The sequence below is a fragment of the Oncorhynchus mykiss genome, chromosome 3, assembly GCF_013265735.2.
Source record: "Oncorhynchus mykiss isolate Arlee chromosome 3, USDA_OmykA_1.1, whole genome shotgun sequence".
Lineage (NCBI taxonomy): Eukaryota > Metazoa > Chordata > Actinopteri > Salmoniformes > Salmonidae > Oncorhynchus > Oncorhynchus mykiss.
In genome coordinates this window covers 72,618,156-72,645,503 of record NC_048567.1, presented here as the reverse complement: position 1 = coordinate 72,645,503, position 27,348 = coordinate 72,618,156, and the positions used below count along the sequence as shown (strand labels likewise).

General features: G+C 46.6%; 2 protein-coding genes across 3 annotated transcripts in view; both read right to left on the bottom strand.

Moving 5' to 3' along the window:
- LOC110504677 (DNA repair protein REV1) lies at positions 1 to 22,223 on the bottom strand. Of its 2 annotated transcripts, none has more exons than XM_036975095.1 (17): positions 21,864 to 22,223; positions 16,745 to 17,634; positions 13,781 to 13,879; positions 13,438 to 13,690; positions 13,220 to 13,348; positions 12,890 to 13,044; positions 11,768 to 11,887; positions 11,324 to 11,574; positions 10,976 to 11,115; positions 8,224 to 8,453; positions 7,902 to 8,107; positions 7,269 to 7,550; positions 7,051 to 7,144; positions 4,526 to 4,722; positions 4,287 to 4,437; positions 2,817 to 2,919; positions 1 to 2,274 (listed from the first exon to the last, which is right to left on the bottom strand). In XM_036975095.1, exons 2-17 carry the CDS (start codon positions 17,586 to 17,588, stop codon positions 2,163 to 2,165), a joined length of 3,366 nt encoding a protein of 1,121 aa, XP_036830990.1. In that variant the 5' UTR covers positions 17,589 to 17,634; positions 21,864 to 22,223; the 3' UTR covers positions 1 to 2,162. The 2 variants fall into 2 exon arrangements, with proteins under 2 accessions (XP_036830990.1, XP_036830991.1); XM_036975096.1 differs by having other exon boundaries at positions 4,526 to 4,719.
- LOC118944715 (putative protein FAM47C) overlaps positions 21,860 to 27,348 on the bottom strand; it is a 17,662-nt gene continuing 12,173 nt past the window's right edge. The window contains exons 3-5 of the mRNA XM_036965172.1: positions 26,641 to 26,773; positions 22,940 to 23,108; positions 21,860 to 22,823 (exon numbers count right to left, since the gene is read on the bottom strand). Coding sequence (XP_036821067.1) covers positions 21,860 to 22,823; positions 22,940 to 23,108; positions 26,641 to 26,773 — 1,266 coding nt within the window. The remainder of the gene's footprint in view (positions 22,824 to 22,939; positions 23,109 to 26,640; positions 26,774 to 27,348) is intronic.

Sequence of the window (27,348 nt, the reverse complement as noted above, 5' to 3'; positions counted from 1 at the left end):
CACACACACCCACACACCCACACGCCCACACGAGAACTAACCGTTAATAACACACTACTTGTAAACAATACAAGAAAAAAGGAAAAAAATGTATATTTAAAAAAACAAGCCTTTTCTTTGTAAAATGAACAACAGTTCATTTTTACAATGGCACTTTTTTTGCAGAGGAAAGGTACAAAAAATGTATTGCTTTTTAAAAACAAACCAATGTCTCAGACAGGGTGTTTTTGAGTCTGTGTCAGTTTGCAGATAATTCTGAGGCAGAGGAGGTGGCAAAGCAGAGAGTAACAGAACAACTGGTGCAAAGCAGAGAGTAACAGAACAACTGGTGCAAAGCAGAGAGTAACAGAACAACTGGTGCAAAGCAGAGAGTAACAGAACAACTGGTGCAAAGCAGAGAGTAACAGAACAACTGGTGCAAAGCAGAGAGAGTGAAAAGAAACAGAATACAGAAGACTGGAAGAGAGGTCTTTGCTTTCTGCTTCCAAACCCTGTATGTCAAAGAACGAGGAAGAATGCAGTGGAGACAGCAAGGAGATTCCATGGCCATCTCTATGTCTCAGTCTGTCCTATACTGGGACGATTGGCATATTCACAGACCTAGTGGCCAGCTCTGCCATTACTCATGACTTTCAGTGGGTTCTGACCAATAGGGGCTACAGGAGGAGGGTTCCTGCCCCTCCCCCTACGACCCATGGAAAGTTGGACATTGTGCGATGGGCCAAGTTTGATTTTTCAAAGTGTAGCGCAGCCGATATCTGTGCTCTGTTCTGCTGACGATGTCACAACAGAAGGCAGGTTGGGCTCTGCTGATGTCAAAGTGAGAGATAGAGGGTTGTTGTGCTGATGTCACAATGACACAGAACTCTTTCACTGTGATGACACAAGGAGAGAGCACGTGTCCAGGTTATTGTCGTGTTCAAGACAACTGGGAAATGGGAACTCTGACCTCCGACTTCAGTGCCTTCAAGACAACTGGAAAATGGGAAAAATAGTTTTGAATGGTCATCCAACTCTAAAACTCTGGCATCTTTCTAGAACTCTGACTTTCCATGCTGAAGATCACAGACATCATGATTTGACCCAGATTTGACCCAGCTCCTCCCACAGGATCATGATGTAATAGTGGGATGATGTAACAGTGGCACAACAAACAGGAGCAGGAGGAGCAAAACTGGATCTTAAATGGCATTCTATACTCCACATATTAGTATAATACCTTTGACCTGTGCACTATATGGGGAATAGGGTGTGATTTGAGACTTGGCCAGAGCCTGCCGTGCCTTCTCCTACGTGATCTTCAGAGTGTTGCACTCTCCTACGTGATCTTCAGAGTGTTGCCCTCTCCTACGTGATCTTCAGAGTGCTGCCCTCTCCTACGTGATCTTCAGAGTGTTGCCCTCTCCTACGTGATCTTCAGAGTGCTGCCCTCTCCTACGTGATCTTCAGAGTGTATCCCTCTCCTACGTGATTTTCAGAGTGCTGCCCGTGATCTTCAGAGTGTTGTCCTCTCCTATGTGATCTTCAGAGTGTATCCCTCTCCTACGTGATCTTCAGAGTGTTGCCCTCTCCTACGTGATCTTCAGTGTTGCCCTCTCCTACGTGATCTTCAGAGTGCTGCCCTCTCCTACGTGCTCTTCAGAGTGTATCCCTCTCCTACGTGATTTTCAGAGTGCTGCCCGTGATCTTCAGAGTGTTGCCCTCTCCTATGTGATCTTCAGAGTGTATCCCTCTCCTATGTGATCTTCAGAGTGTTGCGCTCTCCTATGTGATCTTCAGAGTGTATCCCTCTCTTACGTGATTTTCAGAGTGCTGCCCGTGATCTTCAGAGTGTTGCCCTCTCCTACGTGATCTTCAGAGTGCTGCCCTCTCCTCCGTGATCTTCAGAGTGCTGCCCTCTCCTCCGTGATCTTCAGAGTGCTGCCCTCTCCTCCGTGATCTTCAGAGTGTTGCCCTCTCCTACGTGATCTTCAGAGTGCTGCCCTCTCCTACGTGATCTTCAGAGTGTTGCCCTCTCCTACGTAATCTTCAGAGTGCTGCCCTCTCCTACGTAATCTTCAGAGTGCTGCCCTCTCCTCCGTGATCTTCAGAGTGTTGCCCTCTCCTACGTAATCTTCAGAGTGCTGCCCTCTCCTACGTAATCTTCAGAGTGCTGCCCTCTCCTACGTGATCTTCAGAGTGCTGCCGTAGGTCTGCTGTACCACCACCTGCACGTTGTCCAGGATGAAGTCAAAGGCCATGCTCCATACAGACTCCACAGACTGCTGCATCAACCTGCCATGACATAAGACATGCCTTAGGCCTAACACACTTGAATATATAATAAACTAAACACACATGCCTTAGGCCTAACACACTTGAATATCTAATAAACTAAACACACATGCCTTAGGCCTAACACACTTGAATATCTAATAAACTAAACACACATGTCTTAGGCCTAACACACTTGAATATCTAATAAACTAAACACACATGCCTTAGGCCTAACACACTTGAATATCTAATAAACTAAACACACATGCCTTAAGGCCTAACACACTTGAATATCTAATAAACTAAACACACATGCCTTAGGCCTAACACACTTGAATATCTAATAAACTAAACACACATGCCTTAGGCCTAACACACTTAAATATCTACTAAACTAAACACACATGAGAAAAAGAGAAAAACACTAATTGAAATGGAATCTCAACAACAGGGGTAGAATGATCCTCTATCCCCAAATAGGTCCTATTTGACCATGGCCGAGTGGTCCCTCACTGAGACAGAGGTGAAGAGGGGAGAGTTAGACCACGAATGGACCGTACCTCTTCATGTACTTGATGATCAGGTCAAGTTTCTCCAGGTCTTTGTCATTGATCAGATCAGTGCAGTACTTGACTACCTGCAGAATGTCCTCCTCCATGGGGTCTGAGGGGGGAAAAGTACTTAGAAAAATGCAAAACCACATATTTAACACAATCAAAAACACAACTACAGTTGTGGCAAAAAGTTGAGAATGACACAAATATTCATTTCCACAAAGCTTGCTTCTTCAGTGTCTTTAGATAATTTTGTCAGATGTTACTATGGAATACTGAAGTATAATTACAAGCATTTCATAAGTGTCAAAGGCTTTTATTGACAATTACATGAAGTTGATGCAAAGAGTCAATATTTGCAGTGTTGACCCTTCTTTTTCAAGACCTCTGCAATCCGCCCCGGCATGCTGTCAATAAATTTCTGGGCCACATCCTGACTGATGGCAGACAATTCTTGCATAATAAATGCTTGGACTTTGTCAGAATTTGTGGGGTTTTGTTTGTCCACCCACCTCTTGAGGATTGACCACAAGTTCTCAATGGGATTAAGGTCTGGGGAGTTTCCTGACCATGGACCCAAAATATCAATGTTTTGTTCCCCGAGCCACTTAGTTATCACTTTTGCCTTATGGCAAGGTGCTCCATCATGATGGAAAAGGCATTGTTCGTCACCAAACTATTCCTGGATGGTTGGGAGAAGTTGAAGTTGCTCTCGGAGGATGTGTTGGTACCATTCTTTATTCATGGCTGTGTTCTTAGGAGCAATTGTGAGTAAGTCCACTCCCTTGGCTGAGAAGCAACCCCACACATGAATGGTCTCAGGATGCTTTACTGTTGGCATGACACAGGACTGATGGTAGCGCTCACCTTGTCTTCTCCGGACAAGCTTTTTTCCAGATGCCCCAAACAATCGGAAAGGGGATTCATCAGAGAAAATTACTTCACCCCATTTCTCAGCAGTCCAATCCCTGTACCTTTTGCAGAATATCATTCTGTCCCTGATGTTTTTCCTGGAGAGAAGTGGCTTCTTCGCTGCCCATCTTGACATTCGACACCAGGCCATCCTCCAAAAGTCTTCGCCTCACTGTGCGTGTAGATGCACTCACACCTGCCGGCTGCCATTCCTGAGCAAGCTCTGTACTGGTGGTGCCCCGATCCCGCAGCTGAATCAACTTTAGGAGACGGTCCTGGCGCTTGCTGGACTTTCTTGGGCGCCCTGAAGCCTTCTTCACAACAATTGAACCGCTCTCCTTGAAGTTCTTGATGATCCGATAAATGTTTGATTTAGGTGCAATCTTACTGGCAGCAATATCCTTGCCTGTGAAGCATATTGCCATCATACAAACTGAGGCAGCAGACTTTGTGAAAATGAATATTTGTGTCATTCTCAAAACTTTTGGCCACGACTGAGCTATGGCAGCAAATGTCCCCCTTTTTCCATAGATGGTAGTAAACGACCCACTCCCCATTCTGTACCTGAGATGGTAGTGATCCATTCTCTGAGTAGTGTTCGGATGTCCTTGAAATCACAGGCTCCAGCCAGGGTGGGTTCAGGGCAAGGGGTGAACTTGGACAGAGTCTCTGGGTCGTCCTGCTGTAGGGGGGAGGTGGAAGGTCCATTCTCCAGCTGGATGGGGTCAGTTCAGGCCAGTTTAATCATTATGCATCATTAATAAAACAGACAACTTAACTTGCATAAGTGTTTAGGGGCTCACCTTGAGGCCATTGGGTAGGTCCCTGGGTCTGAGCACGTGTGGTAGGTCTTTGGCCGGGGTGTTTCCTGGTGGGCGGGGCCTCTTTAGAGGGGAGGGGCCTTTCTTGGCAGGGCTGTTGTTGGCATTCTTCTTGTAGCAGCGCTTCATCCGACCCACCCCCACATGCTTCAGATGCAACAGGGGGTTCCTCTGGTCTGCTACAGAGAAAGAGGAGGGGGAGACAAGCGAGGCGAGGGAAGGAGTGAAAGGTAGAGAAGGAAAGAGAGAGATAAGGGGGCAATGCAATGAAAGTTTCATTTGATCATTAGTCGGTTCTATGGTTCTTTCCAGTGTATTGCTAAATGGCATATATATTCTATATTATATTATTAGTATCCACTGAGCTTACAAAACATTAAGAACACCTGCTCTTTACATGTCAGACTGACTGGGGAATCCAGGTGAATCCAGGTGAAAGCTATAATCCCTCATTGATGTCACCTGTTAAATCCACTTCAATCAGTGTAGATGAAGGGGAGGAGACCAGTTAAAGAGGATTTTAAGCCTTGAGACAATAAGACATCGATTGTGTATGTGTGCCATTCAGAGGGTGAATGTGCAAGACAAAATATTGAAGTGTCTTTAAATGGGGTATGGTGCCAGGCGCACTGGTTTGTTTCAAGAACTGCAATGTTTCAGGGTTTTTCACACTCAACAGTTTCCCGTGTGTATCAAGAATGGTCCACCACCCAAAGGACATCCAGCCAACTTGACACAACTGTGGGAAGCATTGGAGTCAACATGGGCCAGCATCCCTGTGGAACGCTTTGGACACCTTGTAGAGTCCTTGTGCGACGAACTGAGGGGACCATTCTTAATGTTTGGTAAACTCAGTGTATATTATTGGATAGATACAGTGCCTTGCGAAAGTATTCGGCCCCCTTGAACTTTGCGACCTTTTGCCACATTTCAGGCTTCAAACATAAAGATATAAAACTGTATTTTTTGTGAAGAATCAACAAAAAGTGGGACACAATCATGAAGTGGAACGACATTTATTGGATATTTCAAACTTTTTTAACAAATCAAAAACTGAAAAATTGGGCGTGCAAAATTTGCAGCCCCCTTAAGTTAATACTTTGTAGCGCCACCTTTTGCTGCAATTACAGCTGTAAGTCGCTTGGGGTATGTCTCTATCAGTTTTGCACATCGAGAGACTGAATTTTTTTCCCATTCCTCCTTGCAAAACACCTCGAGCTCAGTGAGGTTGGATGGAGAGCATTTGTGAACAGCAGTTTTCAGTTCTTTCCACAAATTCTCGATTGGATTCAGGTCTGGACTTTGACTTGGCCATTCTAACACCTGGATATGTTTATTTTTGAACCATTCCATTGTAGATTTTGCTTTATGTTTTGGATCATTGTCTTGTTGGAAGACAAATCTCCGTCCCAGTCTCAGGTCTTTTGCAGACTCCATCAGGTTTTCTTCCAGAATGGTCCTGTATTTGGCTCCATCCATCTTCCCATCAATTTTAACCATCTTCCCTGTCCCTGCTGAAGAAAAGCAGGCCCAAACCATGATGCTGCCACCACCATGTTTGACAGTGGGGATGGTGTGTGAGCTGTGTTGCTTTTACGCCAAACATAACGTTTTGCACTGTTGCCAAAAAGTTCAATTTTGGTTTCATCTGACCAGAGCACCTTCTTCCACATGTTTGGTGTGTCTCCCAGGTGGCTTGTGGCAAACTTTAAACAACACTTTTTATGGCTATCTTTAAGAAATGGCTTTCTTCTTGCCACTCTTCCATAAAGGCCAGATTTGTGCAATATACGACTGATTGTTGTCCTATGGACAGAGTCTCCCACCTCAGCTGTAGATCTCTGCAGTTCATCCAGAGTGATCATGGGCCTCTTGGCTGCATCTCTGATCAGTCTTCTCCTTGTATGAGCTGAAAGTTTAGAGGGACGGCCAGGTCTTGGTAGATTTGCAGTGGTCTGATACTCCTTCCATTTCAATATTATCGCTTGCACAGTGCTCCTTGGAATGTTTAAAGCTTGGGAAATCTTTTTGTATCCAAATCCGGCTTTAAACTTCTTCACAACAGTATCTCGGACCTGCCTGGTGTGTTCCTTGTTCTTCATGATGCTCTCTGCGCTTTTAACGGACCTCTGAGACTATCACAGTGCAGGTGTATTTATACGGAGACTTGATTACACACAGGTGGATTGTATTTATCATCATTAGTCATTTAGGTCAACATTGGATCATTCAGAGATCCTCACTGAACTTCTGGAGAGAGTTTGCTGCACTGAAAGTAAAGGGGCTGAATAATTTTGCACGCCCAATTTTTCAGTTTTTGATTTGTTAAAAAAGTTTGAAATATCCAATAAATGTCGTTCCACTTCATGATTGTGTCCCACTTGTTGTTGATTCTTCACAAAAAATACAGTTTTATATCTTTATGTTTGAACCTGAAATGTGGCAAAAGGTCGCAAAGTTCAAGGGGGCCGAATACTTTCGCAAGGCACTGTATACTGTATTCTTACCCATGATCCCCTGGGTGTTCTCTCTGCGGCCGTACACTGAACGCAGCTGCTCCTGGAGTTCTCTGGGGAGTGCTGCAAACACCTCCGGGTCAACCTACACACACACACACACACACACAGGGAGAGAGAAAGACAGACACAGAGAAACAATATGTGGGTGTTTATAGGGGATGTTGCCGTTAATGAGAATGTTTGTGTGTGTGTGTGTGTGTGTGTACCTGGGAGAAGTCAGACAGTTCCAGTATGATGCCTGTGGAGCCGGTCTGTCCAGACTGTTTGGGGATCTGAAGCACCAGTGCTCCTACAGGAGGGGCAGTGGGGGGAGGAGGAGAGGAGGGTAGAGGGGAAGATGAACAGGAAGAGAGAGGAGAAGAGGGGCCAGGGTGAAGGGGGCGTTGGTGTGACCCGTTGTGGGTTTTCTCTGTGTCTCTGTGGGTCCAGGAGTGCTCCACCCGTTCTCTCAACTCTGCAGGCAAGGCCTCCAACACCGACCGGTCCACCTGACATGGACACAGACACACATGGACACACATACAACATGTATCCTGGGAAACCTGTGTGTGAGGGTTATTTTACTGCCCAAAAGGCTCCTTTCTAGCTTCTACCTCCAAGCCATAAGACTGCTGAACTATTCATCAAATGGCCACCTGGACTATTTACATAGACCGACCCCCCCCCCCCCCCCCTTTGTTTTTACACTGCTGCTACACTGTAAGGTCTATCTATACCTGTTGTATTCGGAGCATGTGACAAATAAAATTTGATTGGACATGAAATTATGCTTCAAAAACATAGCCAACCAAATGTTTTTTCAATGAGAGCAATGCACTGTTGATCTAGGGGTGAAGTACCTGTGAGGGAAGGGAGACCTCGATGCTGAGGTTAAGGCGGTTATCAACATGGTTAGGTGTACGTGGCGGCTCTCCTTTACTTGTCCCTGTGATTGGCTCAGCAGGCGATGTAGGGCGGGGAGTGGAGAAGGGGGACAGGACTCTGGCAGAGGAACTATTTTCCTGACTGGTGCATGTGTCAGTAATGGCGGTATTAGGTAGCGAATCTGAAGGGAGAGAGACAGCAGAGGTCGTTCTATGGCTCGATGACTGGCTCCTTCAGGTAACCACTAACAAGAGCTCTCACACACACACACACACACACACACACACACACACCTACCTGTATAGTTATGTTGGACGGGGGGGCGCTGGGCCAGCAGCTTGTCTCTGACGTAGCATGTTTTAGGGCCCGAGGGGTCCTTGGGGACGGAGTGGGCCCCCTCGAGGAGCTGCACCTGGAGGCCCACCCCCCTCAGGTCCTGCACCTTCAGCCTCATTGTGTGGAACAGCTTGATGACCTCACTGGCTATCAAATGACCACAGTCTGTAAGCTGGGCCAGGGTCACTGACCTGAGAGAGGAGAGAGGGGGAGAGAGGAAAGGAGGGTAGAGGAGAGAGGGAGAGGAGAAAAGAGGAGAAAAGAGGAGGAGAGAGGGAGAGAGAAGAGGAAGACACACTCAATTATGTCCCCTCAGTGTGTTCCAGGAACTGTCTGAAATCTGTCTTGCCTGCTATTTACTAAAACTATGTTTACTAATTGTGTACTAATTGTACTACAAACTATTTAGAACATACTATTTTTATTTAAAAAACAAACAAATGCAGTAAGCAACAAATAACATCCTAGGCTGATCCATCCTGAGATAGAGCAACAAATAACATCCTAGGCTGATCCATTCTGAGAACTAGCAACAAATAACATCCTAGGCTGATCCATTCTGAGAACTAGCAACAAATAACATCCTAGGCTGATCCATTCTGAGAACTAGCAACAAATAACATCCTAGGCTGATCCATTCTGAGAACTAGCAACAAATAACATCCTAGGCTGATCCATCCTGAGAACTAGCAACAAATAACATCCTAGGCTGATCCATTCTGAGATAGAGCAACAAATAACATCCTAGGCTGATCCATCCTGAGAACGAGCAACAAATAACATCCTAGGCTGATCCATCCTGAGATAGAGCAACAAATAACATCCTAGGCTGATCCATCCTGAGATAGAGCAACAAATAACATCCTAGGCTGATCCATCCTGAGAACGAGCAACAAATAACATCCTAGGCTGATCCATCCTGAGATAGAGCAACAAATAGCATCCTAGGCTGATCCATCCTGAGAACTAGCAACAAATAACATCCTAGGCTGATCCATCCTGAGAACTAGCAACAAATAACATCCTAGGCTGATCCATCCTGAGATAGAGCAACAAATAGCATCCTAGGCTGATCCATCCTGAGATAGAGCAACAAATAACATCCTAGGCTGATCCATCCTGAGAACGAGCAACAAATAACATCCTAGGCTGATCCATCCTGAGAACGAGCAACAAATAGCATCCTAGGCTGATCCATCCTGAGATAGAGCAACAAATAACATCCTAGGCTGATCCATCCTGAGATAGAGCAACAAATAGCATCCTAGGCTGATCCATCCTGAGAACGAGCAACAAATAACATCCTAGGCTGATCCATCCTGAGAACTAGCAACAAATAACATCCTAGGCTGATCCATCCTGAGATAGAGCAACAAATAGCATCCTAGGCTGATCCATCCTGAGAACGAGCAACAAATAACATCCTAGGCTGATCCATCCTGAGAACTAGCAACAAATAACATCCTAGGCTGATCCATCCTGAGAACTAGCAACAAATAACATCCTAGGCTGATCCATCCTGAGAACTAGCAACAAATAACATCCTAGGCTGATCCATCCTGAGATAGAGCAACAAATAGCATCCTAGGCTGATCCATCCTGAGAACGAGCAACAAATAACATCCTAGGCTGATCCATCCTGAGATAGAGCAACAAATAGCATCCTAGGCTGATCCATCCTGAGAACTAGCAACAAATAACATCCTAGGCTGATCCATCCTGAGATAGAGCAACAAATAGCATCCTAGGCTGATCCATCCTGAGAACTAGCAACAAATAACATCCTAGGCTGATCCATCCTGAGAACTAGCAACAAATAACATCCTAGGCTGATCCTTCCTGAGAACGAGCAACAAATAACATCCTAGGCTGATCCATCCTGAGATAGAGCAAAAAATAACATCCTAGGCTGATCCATCCTGAGAACTAGCAACAAATAACATCCTAGGCTGATCCATCCTGAGAACGAGCAACAAATAACATCCTAGGCTGATCCATCCTGAGAACGAGCAACAAATAACATCCTAGGCTGATCCATCCTGAGAACGAGCAACAAATAACATCCTAGGCTGATCCATCCTGAGAACGAGCAACAAATAACATCCTAGGCTGATCCATCCTGAGAACGAGCAACAAATAACATCCTAGGCTGATCCATCCTGAGAACTAGCAACAAATAACATCCTAGGCTGATCCATCCTGAGAACTAGCAACAAATAACATCCTAGGCTGATCCATCCTGAGATAGAGCAACAAATAACATCCTATGCTGATCCATCCTGAGAACGAGCAACAAATAACATCCTAGGCTGATCCATCCTGAGAACTAGCAACAAATAACATCCTAGGCTGATCCATCCTGAGAACGAGCAACAAATAGCATCCTAGGCTGATCCATCCTGAGAACGAGCAACAAATAACATCCTAGGCTGATCCATCCTGAGAATGCCTCGTAATGTTCAACTGCGTTGATTTGACGCCATTCGTGTATTTATGCGTGTCCTCTATTCTGATTATCAGCTGTTGTCAAACACACGCGAGGGTGAAAAGACGATGCTCTTCCTCAAAGGTGTGCAGCTGAAATGAGTATGACATCCTGGCATTTAAAGCACACTTCATTTACATACTATAAAATGTTGTATTTTCGCATACCAAAGAGCCTACTATTCATGGGTATTCAGACATGGCCACCGTGTCCATTGGTCTCGCTCACCTAGCCAAACTGTCACAGGTGCCATGACCACTGTAGACCATGACCTTTAGGGTCAGCCTGCGACCCCTAAGCCCCGCCCCCTGCAGACGCTTCTGCACCTCAACGGACAGGTGGGTCAGGAACGACTCCGCCTCGTCCACCTGGTGAGATAGAGAGAATTTAGAGAAAGAGAGAATGGAGAAAGTGATAGAAAAGCCTGTCACTTTAAACAAGCAAAGAAGAATGTCTGTTCTTCAGGAAATATCCCATTCGGAACAATCTGAATATTCTGCCTCCTTGAATAAGCCCCAGTTCTGATCAGTATAAACCAGTTATGACCTGCGTGGACCATATCAAACAAGCTCTTACCAGTGTAAACCAGATGAAACAGGTACGGACCTGTGTGAAGCGGATGTTGTAGTTCATCTCAGCAGAGACGGACTTCCTCTCTTTCTCGCTACGGACGGGCCGGTCGTCCAGACCTCGGCAGAACCTGAAGAGGGTCTGACCGGTGCGAGGGCCAAACTCCTTCTGCAGCCGCTGCAGAGACACCTGCTGCAGGTCCCCACATGACCTCACACCCAGAGATGCCAGTTTCCCACCCATAGAACGGCCCACACCTGAGGGAGAAGAGGGGAGAGAAATACAGGGATGGGTGGAAAAGGAGAGATGGAGGGTGTAGAGAAGGACAGTTTATATTTTGGAGATGCACAAGAAAGATGATCATCAGTTGCAGAGTAACTGTGTGTATGGTGTATGTGTGGTGTGTGTGTGGTTGGTGTGTGGCCAGCAGGTGGTGCTGTAGTGCCTCACCTGGTAGGCTGGTCACCGTCTGGTCCCTGATGAAGTCATCCACTTCCTCTGACCTCAGGAGGTACTGTCCGTTCGGCTTAGCCTTTCGGGTAGCCATTCTCGCCAACAGGATGTTGGACCCTGGACAGGTCAGTGGTCACAGAGGTTAGACAGGGTGTAATACAGTGGGAGGGAAACTATGCTGCCCCTCCGTTTCCAAATGCTTCCTCCCTTGTTGTGCCAACAGACTCACTGGCATAATGCACTTCATCTTTCTTTGGTTTCCTATACGGAGTCAACCCAGACAGTCTTTCCTGAGATACTGTGCGTTACATGTCCATTGCGCTGCACACAAGTTAAACGTAGTCTTGAATGATGCATGCCAAGATAAACCAGAGATAAGGGACTGTTGTTATTGCAACCCCACAACTCAAACGCCGGTTCACCAGTATGAACGAAATCGCAAACCGCTTTTTTTGGTCAAGCCCTGAAGAACTGTTGTCCGCTAAAGATGTTTGCATTTGCCAATTTATTGGTTGTCCAGTATCCAGACGACCTGTCCCCAGATTCCAATACGACCTCTTTCCGTAACGTGTTGAGGCCGGCAATTAAGAATGAGAGGCTGAATGAAATATGTTACAGAACTGCTATATTTTGAAGCACCCCTCCCTCCTGTCCAGTTTCCCTGATACGTCTATGGCAATCAAGCTGGTTTTACCATCCCTGAAACTTTCGCTTCTGAGAAGAAATGATTTTCTCAACAAAGAAATCCTAACTAACTAAAGAAGCATTAGGCTCTCGGTCTGATGCCTTTTGAACAGCCAAGTCAGCCCCACTTTATTCACCCAAATCTCTTTACACTTTCAATCAATTCAACATTATATTTTTCAAGGCCTGAGGCACATTTCAGTCACATTCCCGAAGACCAAGAAACAAACACTTTGCTTTCTAGTCCATATGGAAATGAAAAAGGTTCATTAATAACTTTTTGTAGGGTTACTGCCAAAATTATTTATATAAAAAAAAAATAGACATTGATGACAGGCATATGGGCCCCAAAAGCATTGCAGGGGTCTACAGGGGTGTCCAGTATGCCAGCATACACAATGTGACTCAGGGGTGGCAGAGGAAGGCACTACTCACCCATGCCCACTGAGGCGGAGCACCCAGTTCTCTCCCTGACATCTGCTCGGATGGCACTGGCAAGTTCATCTGGTGTAACACTCAACTCAGCCAGCAGGGCAGAGCTATCCACCAACGCCTCGTCACAACTCAGGGCCTCGATATCGTGAGAATAACTAAAGAGAGAGACAGAGAGAGAGAGAGAGAGAGAGGAAGAGAGAAGATAAAGAGAAAAGGTAAATCAATTTGTTCTCTAATAGATGAGATTGTACTACAATCCTACCAAGTAACTAATAGTCATAGATGACAGGTATAGAGAGAGAGAGTGAGTATCTATTCATCCATCCGTACCTGGCGAGGGTCTCATACATGGCCAGGGCTACCTTCTTGTAGGCCTGGAAGTCATAAGGGACAGACTGCAGGGAGGGACACAGTTGTTTGGCCTGGCCAAAAAACATACCATTCCTCACCCCTGCCTGCCTGAAAGACAGACAGAGAGAGAGACCACATATTACTATAGGGAAGAGTGTACGTGTGTGTGTGCGTGTGTGTACGTATGTGTGTTGTACCTGGCCTCATAGCTACAGGAGGCGATCTCAGCCATAGAGAGGGCAGCAGTATCCTGGTCAACACTGTTGCCATGGGAGATGTGACTCTCCGTCTCTGATGATGTAATTTCCTCCAGGTCCCCATCCTTCCTCTCTGACACAGCTGGATAGGAGTATTTTTTATGGTAGCACTGCAGCTCCAGCTGGCGGTCAACACCAGGCCTCTGGGCCACTCTGCCTGAACCATGGTTACTGGTCACCGCTACAGACTTCCCTGGGGGAGGAGAGGGGGGGGTGCGGTTAGTGGGCGCTTGGGACTAGAATAGAAAATATGATAGAGATACTTGAGTGTGTGCGTGTATACCTTTGAGGTCTGGTCTGTGTCTGATCCCCACGGAGACAAAGAAACAGTCCATGTCCACATGCAGGATACAGGACTGAGGGCCAGGAGCAGTGGACAAACCTGGTCAACAGACAGGCAGACCAGGAGACAGACAGACCAGGAGACAGACCGACAGACAGACCAGGAGACAGGCCAGGAGACAGACCACGATACAGACAGACCAGGAGACAGACCAGGATACAGACAGACCAGGAGACAGACCGACAGACAGACCAGGAGACAGACCGACAGACAGACCAGGAGACAGGCAGACCAGGAGACAGACAGACCAGGAGACAGACCGACAGACAGACCAGGAGACAGACCGACAGACAGACCAGGAGACAGACCGACAGACAGACCAGGAGACAGGCAGACCAGGAGACAGACCAGGAGACAGACAGACCAGGAGACAGGCAGACCATGAGACAGACCAGGAGACAGACAGACCAGGAGACAGGCAGACCAGGAGACAGACCAGGATACAGACAGACCAGGAGACAGGCAGACAGACAGACCAGGAGACAGACAGACCGACCAGGAGACAGACAGACAGACAGACCAGGAGACAGACCAGGAGACAGACAGACCGACCAGGAGACAGACAGACAGACCGACCAGGAGACAGACCGACAGACAGACCAGGAGACAGGCAGACCAGGAGACAGACCAGGAGACAGACAGACCAGCAGACAGAACAGGAGACAGACAGACCAGGAGACAGACAGACCAGGAGACAAACCGACCAGGAGACAGACCGACAGACAGACCAGGAGACAGACAGACCGACCAGGAGACAGACAGACCAGGAGACAGACCGACAGACAGACCAGGAGACAGACCGACAGACAGACCAGGAGACAGACCGACAGACAGACCAGGAGACAGACAGACCGACCAGGAGACAGACAGACCGACCGACCAGGAGACAGACAGACCGACAGACAGACAGACCAGGAGACAGAAAGTGTTAATACCCCTTGACTTACTCCACATTTTGTTGTTACAACTTGAATTCAAAATTGATTATATTGTTTTTTTCCCCCCTCACCCTACACACAATAACCCATAATGACCAAGTGAAAACATGTTTTTAGAATTTTGGGAAAATGAAATACAGAAATATCTAATTTACATAAGTATTCACACTAGAGGACGATCGATTCATCGGAATGGCCGATTAATTAGGGCCGATTTCAAGCTCTCTTAACAATCGGAAATCGGTATTTTTGGACACCGATTTGGCCCCCCCCCCCCCCATTTTTTTTTTAGACCTTTATTTAACTAGTCAAGTCAGTTAAGAACACATTCTTATTTTCAATGACGGAATAGGAACGGTGGGTTAACTGCCTTGTTCAGGGCAGAACAACATATTTTTACCTTGTCAGCTCCGGGATTCAATCTTTCAACCTTACAGTTAACTAGTCCAACGCTCTAACCACCTGCCTCTTATTGTACTCCACGCGGAGACTGCCTGTTACGCGAATGCAGTAAGAACCAAGGTAAGTTGCTAGCTAGCATTAAACTTATCTTATAAAAAACAAATCAATCATAATCACTAGTTAACTACACATGGCTGATGATATTACTAGTTTATCTAGCGTGTCCTGCGTTGCATATAATCGATGCGGTGCGTATCGTTGTTCCAATGTGTACCTAACCATAAACATCAATGCCTTTCTTAAAATCAATACACAGAGGTATATATAGTATAAACCTGCATATTTAGCTAAAAGAAATCCAGGTTAGCAGGCAATATTAACCAGGTGAAATTGTGTCACTTCTCTTGTGTTCATTGCACGCAGAGTCAGTGTATATGCAACAGTTTGGGCCGCCTAATTTGCCAGAACTTTACGTAATTATGACATAACATTGAAGGTTGTGCAATGTAACAGCAATAGTTAGACTGATGGATGCCACCCGTTAGATAAAATACGCAAAGGTTCCGTATTTCACTGAAAGAATAAACATCCTGTTTTCGAGATGATAGTTTCCTGAGCAAGGAACTTAAACGTTAGCTTTCTTACATGGCACATATTGCACTTTTACTTTCTTCTCCAACACTTTGTTTTTGCATTATTTAAACAAAAATGAACATGTTTCATTATTTCCTTGAGGCTAAATTGATTTAATTGATGTATTATATTAAGTTAAAATAAGTGTTCATTCAGTATTGTTGTAATTGTCATTATTACAAATACATTTATTTTTTATTTTTAAATTGGCCGATTAATCGGTATCGGCTTTTTTTGGTCCTCCAATAATCGGTATCGGTATTGAAAAATCATAATCGGTCGACCTCTAATACAGACCCAAGATGACTCAAAGCTGACACAGACATACCCAAGATGACTCAAAGCTGATACAGACATACCCAAGATGACTCAAAGCTGATACAGACATACCCAAGATGACTCAAAGCTGATAGACCTACCCAAGATGACTCAAAGCTGTAATCGCTGCCAAAGGTGCTTCTACAAAGTATTGAATCATGGGTGTGAATACTTATTTAAATTTGATATTTCAGTATTTCAATTTCAATACATTTGCAACATTTTCTAAAAACATGTTTTCACTGTCATTATGGGGTATTGTCTGTGAGAATTTTATTGTATTTCATCCATTTTGAATTCAGGCTGTAACAACAAAATCTTTCTGAAGGCACTGTACACAGCTATTCATGGTCTGCAAAATGCATCACACTCAAACAAACCCTGATGACATTATTAACAACATGCAGAAATTTCCCTATGACATTTAAGAGAGGAGAGCGAGAGGAGTGTGTGTGTGTGTGTGAGTGAGATAGTGAGTGAGATAAGAGAGGAGTGTGATCGAGAGAGAGACAGACAGACGGACATGACTGGACTGAGTTATCAGAATTCACATACCATCGGACAGAGACCATCCAATCCATCCCTTTCAAACACCCACCCTACAGTTCCTTACCCTCTCTCCTCTGGCGTCTGAGCCTGTCTCTCCCGGGGAAGGTGGCACCCCCTGTGGCCCTCATCCTGCTCTGCAACATGTTGACATACTCAGAGAACTCACTTCTCCACGTGGAGATATGGTGTAGACGAGAGTGGGAGTAAAACTCTGAGATGATCCCCCCGGTCTTCACCTTTGCTGATTGTTGGTCGTGGTGCGGAGGAGCGTAGTTTGAGGGAATGGGGTTGGCTGATAGGCTATTGGTTTCCAGGGGGGTGGGGTTAGAAGGAAAGGTTTCGGCTGATAGGCTGTTGGTTTCTATGGGGGTGGGGTTAGAAGGAAAAGTGTTGGCTGATAGGCTGTTGGTTTCCAGGGGGGTGGGGTTAGAAGGAAAAACATTGTGGTGGCTGCAATTCAGACAGACAGGGGAAGGGGAGGGGTTTGGGTTAGCAATGGGGAGTGGTTTCTCAGGAGGGAAATCTGATTGAGACGGGAGATCCAGGGGGCGGGATGCCGAGGCAGCCATCGCCTCCTGATAGGTGGGCAGAGGGGGCTTGGGTCTCTGTTCATTGGCCGGTTGTGCGTGGTGTCTGTGGTGAGAGACAGGGGGAGGTCTGGGGGTGTCATGTTGGATAGGAGGTTTGGATAAGGGGCTGTCAGGCTGTGAGGGTATGGATTGGAGAGTATGGGGTAACCCCCTGTCTGGAGTGGGTGTGTGTCGTGTGGGGTTTGTGGAGAGGTCCAGAGGATTTATGGCACCATTCACAAGATGGGTGTGACCGTTGGTCAGAGTGGGGTCCTTCACCCCTCTGGGAGTTTTGACAGGACAGGGGTCCTCACCACCCAACTCTTGGACCCCGTTCATTTTGACGCTCCGAGTCTTTTCATAAGAGGTCAGTAATGATTCATTCCTATCGGACAGAGAGAGAAGTGAGAATCAAGAATCACAACATGGATTGGCTTTAGTATGTTATTATGCCAGGACAATACACAAACATGCAGTGCCCCCCACTTAATATTCATTCAATACTTTGTGCAACCTCCCTTTGCCAAGATAACAGCTCTGAGTCTTCTCCTATAATGCATAATGAGGTTGTAGAACTCATCTCTAGATCCTTCAGATTCCGAGGTCCACGCTTGTGGACTCTCCTCTTCAGCTCATCCTACAGGTTTTCGATGGGGTTCAGGGTCCTGGGATGGCCATGGAAAAACCTTGATTCGGTGGTCAGTGAACCATTTTTGTTTTGATTTTGAGGTGTGCTTTGGATTATTGTCCTGCTGGAAGATCCAACCACAGCCCAGTTTAATCTTCCCAGCAGAGGCAGTCAGGTTTAGATTTAATATCTGTTGGTACTTGATAGAGTCCATGATACCATGTATCCTAACAAGTTGTCCAGGGCCCTTGGAAGAAAAACAGCCCCACAACATAAAAGATCCACGGGTTCGTGCCACGGGGGAGATCTTAATTCTCTGAACCTTCAAGCTGCATGCTGGACCCTATTCCAACTAAACTGCTGAAAGAGCTGCTTCCTGTGCTTGGCCCTCCTATGTTGAACATAATAAACGGCTCTCTATCTACCGGATGTGTACCAAACTCACTAAAAGTGGCAGTAATAAAGCCTCTCTTGAAAAAGCCAAACCTTGACCCAGAAAATATTTAAAAAACTATATCGAATCTTCTATTCCTCTCAAAAATTGTAGAAAAAGCTGTTGCACAGCAACTCACTGCCTTCCTGAAGACAAACAATGTATATGAAATGCTTCAGTCTGGTTTTAGAACCCATCATAGCACTGAGACTGCACTTGTGAAGGTGGTAAATGACCTTTTAATGGCGTCAGACCGAGGCTCTGCATCTGTCCTCGTGTTCCTAGACCTTAGTGTTGCTTTTGACACCATCGATCACCACATTCTTTTGGAGCGATTGGAAACCCAAATTGGTCTACACGGACAAGTTCTGGCCTGGTTTAGATCTTATCTGTCGGAAAGATATCAGTTTGTCTCTGTGAATGGTTTGTACATTGTACATTTCGGTGTTCCTCAAGGTTCCGTTTTAGGACCACTATTGTTTTCACTATATATTTTACCTCTTGGGGATGTAATTCAAAAACATAATGTTAACTTTCACTGCTATGCGGATGACACACAGCTGTTCATTTCAATGAAACATGGTGAAGCCCCAAAATTTCCCTCGCTAGAAGCCTGTGTTTCAGACATAAGGAAGTGGATGGCTGCAAACTTTCTACTTTTATATTCGGACAAAACAGAGATGCTTGTTCTAGGTCCCAGGAAACAAAGAGATCTTCTGTTGAATCTGACAATTAATCTTGATGGTTGTACAGTCGTCTCAAATAAAACTGGGAAGGACCTCGGCGTTACTCTGGACCCTGATCTTTCTTTTGACTGTTTCAAGGACAGCTTTTTTCCATCTACGTAACATTGCAAAAATCAGAAACTTTCTGTCCAAAAATGATGCAGAAATATTAATCCATGCTTTTGTTACTTCTAGGTTAGACTACTGCAATGCTCTACTTTCCGGCTACCCGGATAAAGCACTAAATAAACTTCAGTTAGTGCTAAGTACGGCTGCTAGAATCCTGACTAGAACCAAAAAATTTGATCATATTACTCCAGTGCTAGCCTCTCTACACTGGCTTCCTGTTAAGGCAAGGGCTGATTTCAAGGTTTTACTGCTAACCTGCAAAGCATTACATGGGCTCGCTCCTACCTATCTTTCCGATTTGGTCCTGCCGTACATACCTACACGTACGCTACGGTCACAAGACGCAGGCCTCCTAATTGTCCCTAGAATTTGTTAAGAAAACAGCTGGAGGCAGGGCTTTCTCCTATAGAGCTCCATTTTTATGGAACGGTCTGCCTACCCATGTGAGAGACGCAGACTCAGTCTCAACCTTTAAGTCTTCACTTTGATCGAGTGTAGTCTGGCCCAGGAGTGTGAAGGTGAACGGAAAGGATCTGGAGCAACGAACCGCCCATGCTGTCTCTGCCTGGCCGGTTCCCCTCTCTCCACTGGGATTCTCTGCCTCTAACCCTTTTACAGGGGCTGAGTCACTGGCTTACTGGTGCTCTTTCTGGCCTTCCCTAGGAAGGGTGCGTCGCTTGAGTGGGTTGAGTCACTGACGTGATCTTCCTGTCCGGGTTGGGTTCATGCCGTGGCGGAGATCTTTGTGGGCTATACCTGGCCTTGTCTCAGGATGGTAAGTTGGTGGTTGAAGATATCCCTCTAGTGGTGTGGGGGCTGTGCTTTGGCAAAGTGGGTGGGGTTATATCCTTCCTGTTTGGCCCTGTCCGGGGGTATCATTAGATGGGGCCACAGTGTCTCCTGACCCCTCCTGTTTCAGCCTCCAGTATTTATGCTGCAGTAGTTTATTTGTCGGGGGCTAGGGTCAGTTTGTTATATCTGGAGTACTTCTCCTGTCTTATCCGGTGTCCTGTGTGAATTTAAGTATGCTCTCTCTAATTCTCTCTTTCTCTCTCTCAGAGGACCTGAGCCCTATGACTCCTTGCTGTCCCCAGTCCACCTGGCCGTGCTGCTGCTCTAGTTTCAACTGTTCTGCCTGCGGCTATGGAACCCTGATCTGTTCACCGGACGTGCTATCTGTCCCAGACCTGCTGTTGTCAACTCTCTAGAGACAACAGGTGTGGTAGAGATACTCTTAAAGATTGGTTATGAAAAGCCAACTGACATTTACTCCTGAGGTGCTGACTTGCTGCACCCTCTACAACTACTGTGATTATTATTATTATTATTTGACCATGCTGGTCATTTATGAACATTTGAACATATTGGCCATGTTCTGTTATAATCTCCACCCGGCACAGCCAGAAGAGGACTGGCCACCCCTCAGAGCCTGGTTCCTCTCTAGGTTTCTTCCTAGGTTCCAGACTTTCTAGGGAGTTTTTCCTAGCCACCGTGCTTCTACATCTGCATTGCTTGCTGTTTGGGGTTTTAGGCTGGGTTTCTGTATAGCACTTTGTGACATCAGCTGATGTAAAAAGGGCTTTATAAATACATTTCCTTGATTGATTGATCCACCACCATACTTCACAGTGTGGATGAGGTACTGCATGGCTATCTTTCAGTCTACGCCAAACCCACCTCTGGTGTTTGTTTCCAAAAAGCTCTATTTTGGTCTCATTTGACCATAGAACCCGGTCCCATTGAAGCTCTATTTTGGTCTCATTTGACCATAGAACCTGGTCCCATTGAAGCTCTATTTTGGTCTCATTTGACCATAGAACCCGGTCCCATTGAAAGTTCCAGTAAAGTTTGGCGAACTGTAGGCGCTTGTGTTTGTTGTTTGATGACAGCAAAGGCTTTTTTATGGCAACCATCCCAAATAACTCGTGGTTATATAGGTGGCGTCTGATTGTAGTTTGAGATTTTCTGACCGCAAGACACAACAAGCAAGCAAGACACGCAAGACACACAGCAAGACACGCAAGACACAACTAACTTCTGCAATTCTCCAGCTGTGATTTTTTGGCCACTCTAACCATCCTCCTCACTGTGCGTGGGGTCAATATAGACACACGTCCTCTTCCATGCTGATTGTTAACATCTCTAGTTACTTTAAACTTCTTAGTTATTGCCCTGATAGTGGAAATGGGCATTTTCAACCATTTATCTATTTTCTTATAGCCATTTCCTGATTCGTGCAGCTCAACAACCTTTTGTCGCACATCATTACTGTTTTCTCAGATCTTTCCCATAGTGATGGATGACTATGGGAACTGGGCCTGTGTGTCACCTCATATTTATACCCCAGTGAAACAGGAAGTCATGGCTTACTACTTAAGTGTTCCTACTCCGGTGAACTTAAAAACTTAAAATATGAATGGGAATAGAATTCAGTTATATTTTACTCATAAGAATTTCTAGAGGTGCCAATAATTGTGGCACACATGTTTCGTAGAAAAATATTTAATTCACATTTATTTTTTTCAATAATTTTACTTAAATGAAAGGTTCGATTTTTGTGAATATTTTGAATTAAAGACCAAGAAGATAAACAGCAAATAAAAAAAATTCAGCAGCCCGTAATGCTCATATTTACCAAGGGTGCCAATATTAGTGGAGGGCATTGTACAAATATCAAAATACTCCTAAAACACACTCACAGTCTGAAGTCCAGCTCCCGGTAGCTGTGCTGGAGGTGACTGGAGATGCAGAGGATGGAAGGAGGTTGTGCCTGTCCAGGTTTAGAGTGCTCGTGGCTGGGGTTTGCAGGGACGGGACCAGGGGTCTGTGGGTGGGTGTAGGCTGAAGGAGGAGGCTGGATGCAGCCTAACTTGGGTTGCCCGTGGCTGGGTGGGTGGTGGGTGATGTGCCCTGGGTCAGAGTAAAAGTGGTTTGAGGAAAAGGGGCCGAGGAGGCTGAGTCGTAGAGTGAGGTGCCTGGGCTGGGGGCTGAGGTGGCTGGGCTGGGGGCCGAGGTGGCTGGGCTGGGGGCCGAGGTGGCTGGGCTGGGGGCCGAGGTGGCTGGGGAGAGAGTGGCTGGGCTGGGGGCTGAGGTGGCTGGGCTGGGGGCCGAGGTGGCTGGGGAGAGAGTGGCTGGGCTGGGGGCCGAGGTGGCTGGGGAGAGGGTGGCTGGGCTGGGGGCCGAGGTGGCTGGGGAGAGAGTGGCTGGGCTGGGGGCCGAGGTGAGAGTGGCTGGGCTGTGGGCAGAGGTGGCTGGGGAGAGAGTGGTTGGGCTGGGGGCCGAGGTGGCTGGGGAGAGAGTGGCTGGGCTGGGGGCCGAGGAGAGAGTGGCTGGGCTGGGGGTTGAGGTGGCTGGGGAGAGAGTGACTGGGCTGGGGGCTGCAGTGGCTAGCAAAGTGGTTATAGTGGTTGGGTTGGGGGTGTAGATTGTCTGTGTGTAGATGACTGTGGCTGGATGTAGGGGTGTGGTGCCTGGATAGGGGCTGCCCAAGGCTAGGGGCTGGGTTGTGGTTATTGAGGCTGTGGCTGGGTAGGTGCCGCCCATGGAGGGGTCCTGCAGGCTCTTGGCCCTGGTGAACAGACACACTGGGGAAGCTCAGGCCTTTCTGCTTGGCATAGAGCTGGTACTGCAGGTAGGACAGGAGATGGCCAGCCTTGATACTGTTGGAGGGAAAGAGGTATGTTCAAACACTAAGTATAATGTAGATTACATTACACTTAGACACCACACACACACACACACACACACACACACACACACACACACACACACACACCTGTCAGTGATCCACTCTGGCCGGACCACCTTCTGGTCCCTCAGCTCCTGTATCTTACTGTTGGGCAGGTTGTTAGCGATGATGTGGGTGGTGTGAGAGTGGGAGTAGTACACGTGGAACTGACCCCCATGCAGCAACATCAGCCTGCGCAGCTCGTCCACACTGGGCTCTGGGCATAGAATTAGAATGAATAGAACAAAATCTGAAATGCGGATTCTACTCATTGTAATCCTATGGGTCTGTGGCTCTGTGCACACACACACACAAGCAGGGTCGAGTAAGAACAGGGACAGACATATCTACGTCTGGACATATTATCACTGAATCCAGCAGTGTCTTCTGGCCAATATTCATGATGTATATCCATATTGGTTTTACAGATATACTTCTTTAAGAGCAGAGGTCACAACGGAGAAGAGACGAGGAGAGATTAAGGAGTAATGTGATATAACCAAGCCTAACAGAGAGAGAGAGAGAATACTCCCTGTGATATTTAATCACAAGTTAATTTACATATCCACTGTATCTTTCCTGTGGGTCAAAGAGAGATTCGACAGAAGAGGAGGAAAGAAATGGGATAAAAAAGAGAGAAAGGATGAGGAAGGCAGGAGGGAGAGGAGGGAGAGGGGAAGGCAGGAGGGAGAGGAGGGAGAGGGGAAGGCAGGAGGGAGAGGAGGGAGAGGGGGAGGGAGGAAGGCAGGAGGGAGAAAGGAGGAGGAAGGCAGGAGGGAGAAAGGAGGAGGAAGGAGAGGAGGGAGAGGGGGAGGGAGGAAGGAGAGGAGGGAGAAGGGGAGGGAGCAAGGCAGGAGGGAGAAAGGAGGAGGAAGGCAGGAGGGAGAGGGGGAGGGAGGGAGAGGGAGGAAGGCAGGAGGGAGAAAGGAGGAGGAAGGCAGGATGGAGAGGAGGGAGAGGGGGAGGGAGGAAGGCAGGAGGGAGAAAGGAGGAGGAAGGCAGGAGGGAGAGGGGGAGGGAGGAAGGCAGGAGGGAGAAAGGAGGAGGAAGGCAGGAGGGAGAGGGGGAGGGAGGGGAGGGAGGAAGGCAGGAGGGAGAAAGGTGGAGGAAGGCAGGAGGGAGAGGGGGAGGGAGGGGGAGGGAGGAAGGCAGGAGGGAGAAAGGTGGAGGAAGGCAGGAGGGAGAGGGGGAGAGAGGAAGCAGGAGGGAGAGGAGGGAGAGGGGGAGGGAGGAAGGCAGGAGGGAGAAAGGAGGAAGGCAAGGAGCAGTGGTGGAAAAAGTACCCAATTGTCATACTGTAGTAAAAGTAAAGATACCTTAATAGAAAATGACTCAAGTAAAAGTCATCCAGTAAACTACTACTTGAGTAAAAGTATTTGATTTTAAAAACTTACTGTAAGTATCTCAGAATTCTAAAGGCACTCGCATATCCAAACTCTTTTTTTGCAGGTGCATGAAACAGTTGAATAAGAGAACAAATAAGGAACCTGCACACTGCTCTTGATAGTATCACTGCTCTTGATAGTATCACTGCTCTTGATAGTATCACTGCTCTTGATAGTATCACTGCTCTTGATATTATCACTGATCTTGATAGTATCACTGATCTTGATAGTATCACTGCTCTTGATAGTATCACTGATCTTGACAGTATCACTGATCTTGATAGTATCACTGATCTTGACAGTATCACTGATCTTGATAGTATCACTGCTCTTTAATAAGCTTACGTATCGGCCTCACGGCCTTCGTCTGAGTTTTTGTGAGTTTTTTTAATTAGCACCCTTATATAGACCTAGCCCCACCCACATCTGTTCCACCGTCGAATGGGGTTGGAGGTGAAGGAAAAACAAATAAGTGCTACCAAATATAACAATATGCGTTTAATAAATATTCAAATTAAGTGTGTACATAAAACGTATTAAACAGGTCTGTAAAATCACAATGAGGACATCGACCTAACAAGCAAGTTTTCATAAATCATTGGGTACAGTGCAAGAAAAATGTCAGAGTAATCTGGAATAGGGGCATAATTCATGTTAAAATTTACAGCATAGGAATTTCATCATTAAGACCTTTAGGAAATAATGTCTGGAGGGTGAAAATCCCAAAACATTCTCTTTTACTCAGAGTATTATTAATATCACCTCCCCTATCTGATATCTTAACTTTCTCTATGCCACAAAATCTAAAAAAAGTAGAAATGTCATGCTTTGGGTCATTAAAATGTATTGTGACTGGATAATCCCTGTCGTTTCTCCTAATTTAACTTTTACGTTCACCAATTCTCTGTTTGAGAGAACGAGAGGTTGAACCTACATGGCACAGCCCATATGGACATTTAATATTGGAGATAACATGGGTGGTGGAGCACGTATTGATGTCATTTAGTTGGAACCATTTTCCTGTATGTGGGTGGAGGGCGTAAAAGAGAGGGCGTAAAAGACAGGGCGTAAAAGAGAGGGCATAAAAGAGCCTGGCTGATTTTCTTTTGTGGCAGTTGGCTATGGACCAATTTATTGCGTAAAATGCGACTTCTCCTATATACAATGAGTGGTGGTTTCGGCAGGCAAAGCTGGGTCTGATGATATAACATACCAGTGTTTCTTGACAGCATCTCCCACTTTTCGCGAGTTCAAAGTAAACTCAGCAAAAAAAGAAACGTCCTCTCACTGTCAACTGCGTCTATTTTCAGCTAACTTAACATGTGTAAATATTTGTATGAACATAACAAAATTCAAAAACTGAGACATAAACTAAACAAGTTCCACTGGCATGTGACTAACAGAAATGGAATAATGTGCCCCTCAACAAAGAGGGGGGGGGGTCAAAATCAAAAGTAACAGTCAGTATCTGGTGTGGCCATCAGCTGCATTAAGTACTGCAGTGCATTTCCTCCTCATGGACTGCATCAGATTAGCCAGATGTTACCCCACTCTTCCACCAAGGCACCTGCAAGTTCCCGGACATTTCTGGGGGTAATGGCCCGAGCCCTCACCCTCCGATCCAACAGTTCCCAGACGTGCTTTATGGGATTGAGATCCGGGCTCTTCGCTGGCCATGGCAGAACACTGACATTCCTGTCTTACAGGAAATCACACACAGAATGAGCAATATGGCTGGTGGCATTGTCATGCTGGAGGGTCATGTCAGGATGAGCCTGCAGGAAGTGTACCACATGAGGGAGGAGAATGCCTTCCCTGTAACACACAGGGTTGAGATTGCCTGCTATGACAACAAGCTCAGTCCAATGATGCTGTGACACACCACCCCAGACCATGACGGACTCTACACCTCCAAATCGATCCCGCTCCAGAGTACAGGCCTCGGTGTAACGCTCATTCCTTCGATGATAAACGCGAATCCGACTATCATCCCTGGTGAGACAAAACCGCGACTCGTCAGTGAAGAGCACTTTTTGCCAGTCCTGTCTGGTCCAGCGATGGTGGGTTTGTGCCCATAGACAACGTTGTTGCCGGTGATGTAAGGCAGGTCCTCACCAGACAACAGGCCTACACGCCCCCAGCCTTTCTTAGCCTATTGCGGACAGTCTGGAGGGATTGTGCGTTCCGATCCTGTGCAGGTGTTGTTACATGTGGTCTGCCACTGCAAGGACGATCAGCTGTCCGTCCTGTCTCTCTGTAGCGCTGTCTTAGGCATCTCACAGTACGGACATTGCATTTTATGAGGGCTCACGCTAGGATCAGTGGGGTAAGGGTGGGGTATAGGTTAACGCCCATTTGTCTCACCTGTGTACCCTTTGACATAGATGGCCACCCCAGTGAAGATGCTGGAGCAGGCTCCATCTTTTGGCTTCTCTCTCGGGGCGTCCAGCTTAAACTGCTCATCCAGCTTGGACACCTTGGAAGCCATGTATCCACCCTGCGCACACACACCCAAACACAACAACCTTAGAATGTGTTCTAGCAAGAATACTCAGCCCCACATTTCAGACTGATATGAACATGCACAACTACGGGTCCTCTCATCATGTCCGACACACAGAACACGTCCTCTCATCATGTCCGACACACAGAGGACGTCCTCTCATCATGTCCGACACACAGAACACGTCCTCTCATCATGTCCGACACAGAGTCCTCTCATCATGTCCGACACACAGAACACGTCCTCTCATCATGTCCGACACAGAGTCCTCTCATCATGTCCGACACAGAGTCCTCTCATCATGTCCGACACAGAGAGTCCTCTCATCATGTCCGACACACAGAGCATGTCCTCTCATGTCCGACACACAGAGCATGTCCTCTCATGTCCGACACACAGAGAGTCCTCTCATCATGTCCGACACACAGAGCACGTCCTCTCATGTCCGACACACAGAGCACGTCCTCTCATCATGTCCGACACACAGAGCACGTCCTCTCATCATGTCCGACACACAGAGCACGTCCTCTCATCATGTCCGACACACAGAGCATGTCCTCTCATGTCCG

Bases quoted from the DNA above. Each gene is read 5' to 3' on its own strand.
- LOC110504677 (XM_036975095.1), bottom strand. From the start codon at position 17,588: ATGAACGGGGTCCAAGAGTTGGGTGGTGAGGACCCCTGTCCTGTCAAA. The intron at 13,045-13,219 runs GTACGGATGGAT...CTCTCTCTTTAG, and splicing joins ATGTATGAGACCCTCGCCAG to TTATTCTCACGATATCGAGG. The intron at 7,551-7,901 runs GTACTTCACCCC...TGTCCATGTCAG, and splicing joins AGGTCTCCCTTCCCTCACAG to GTGGACCGGTCGGTGTTGGA.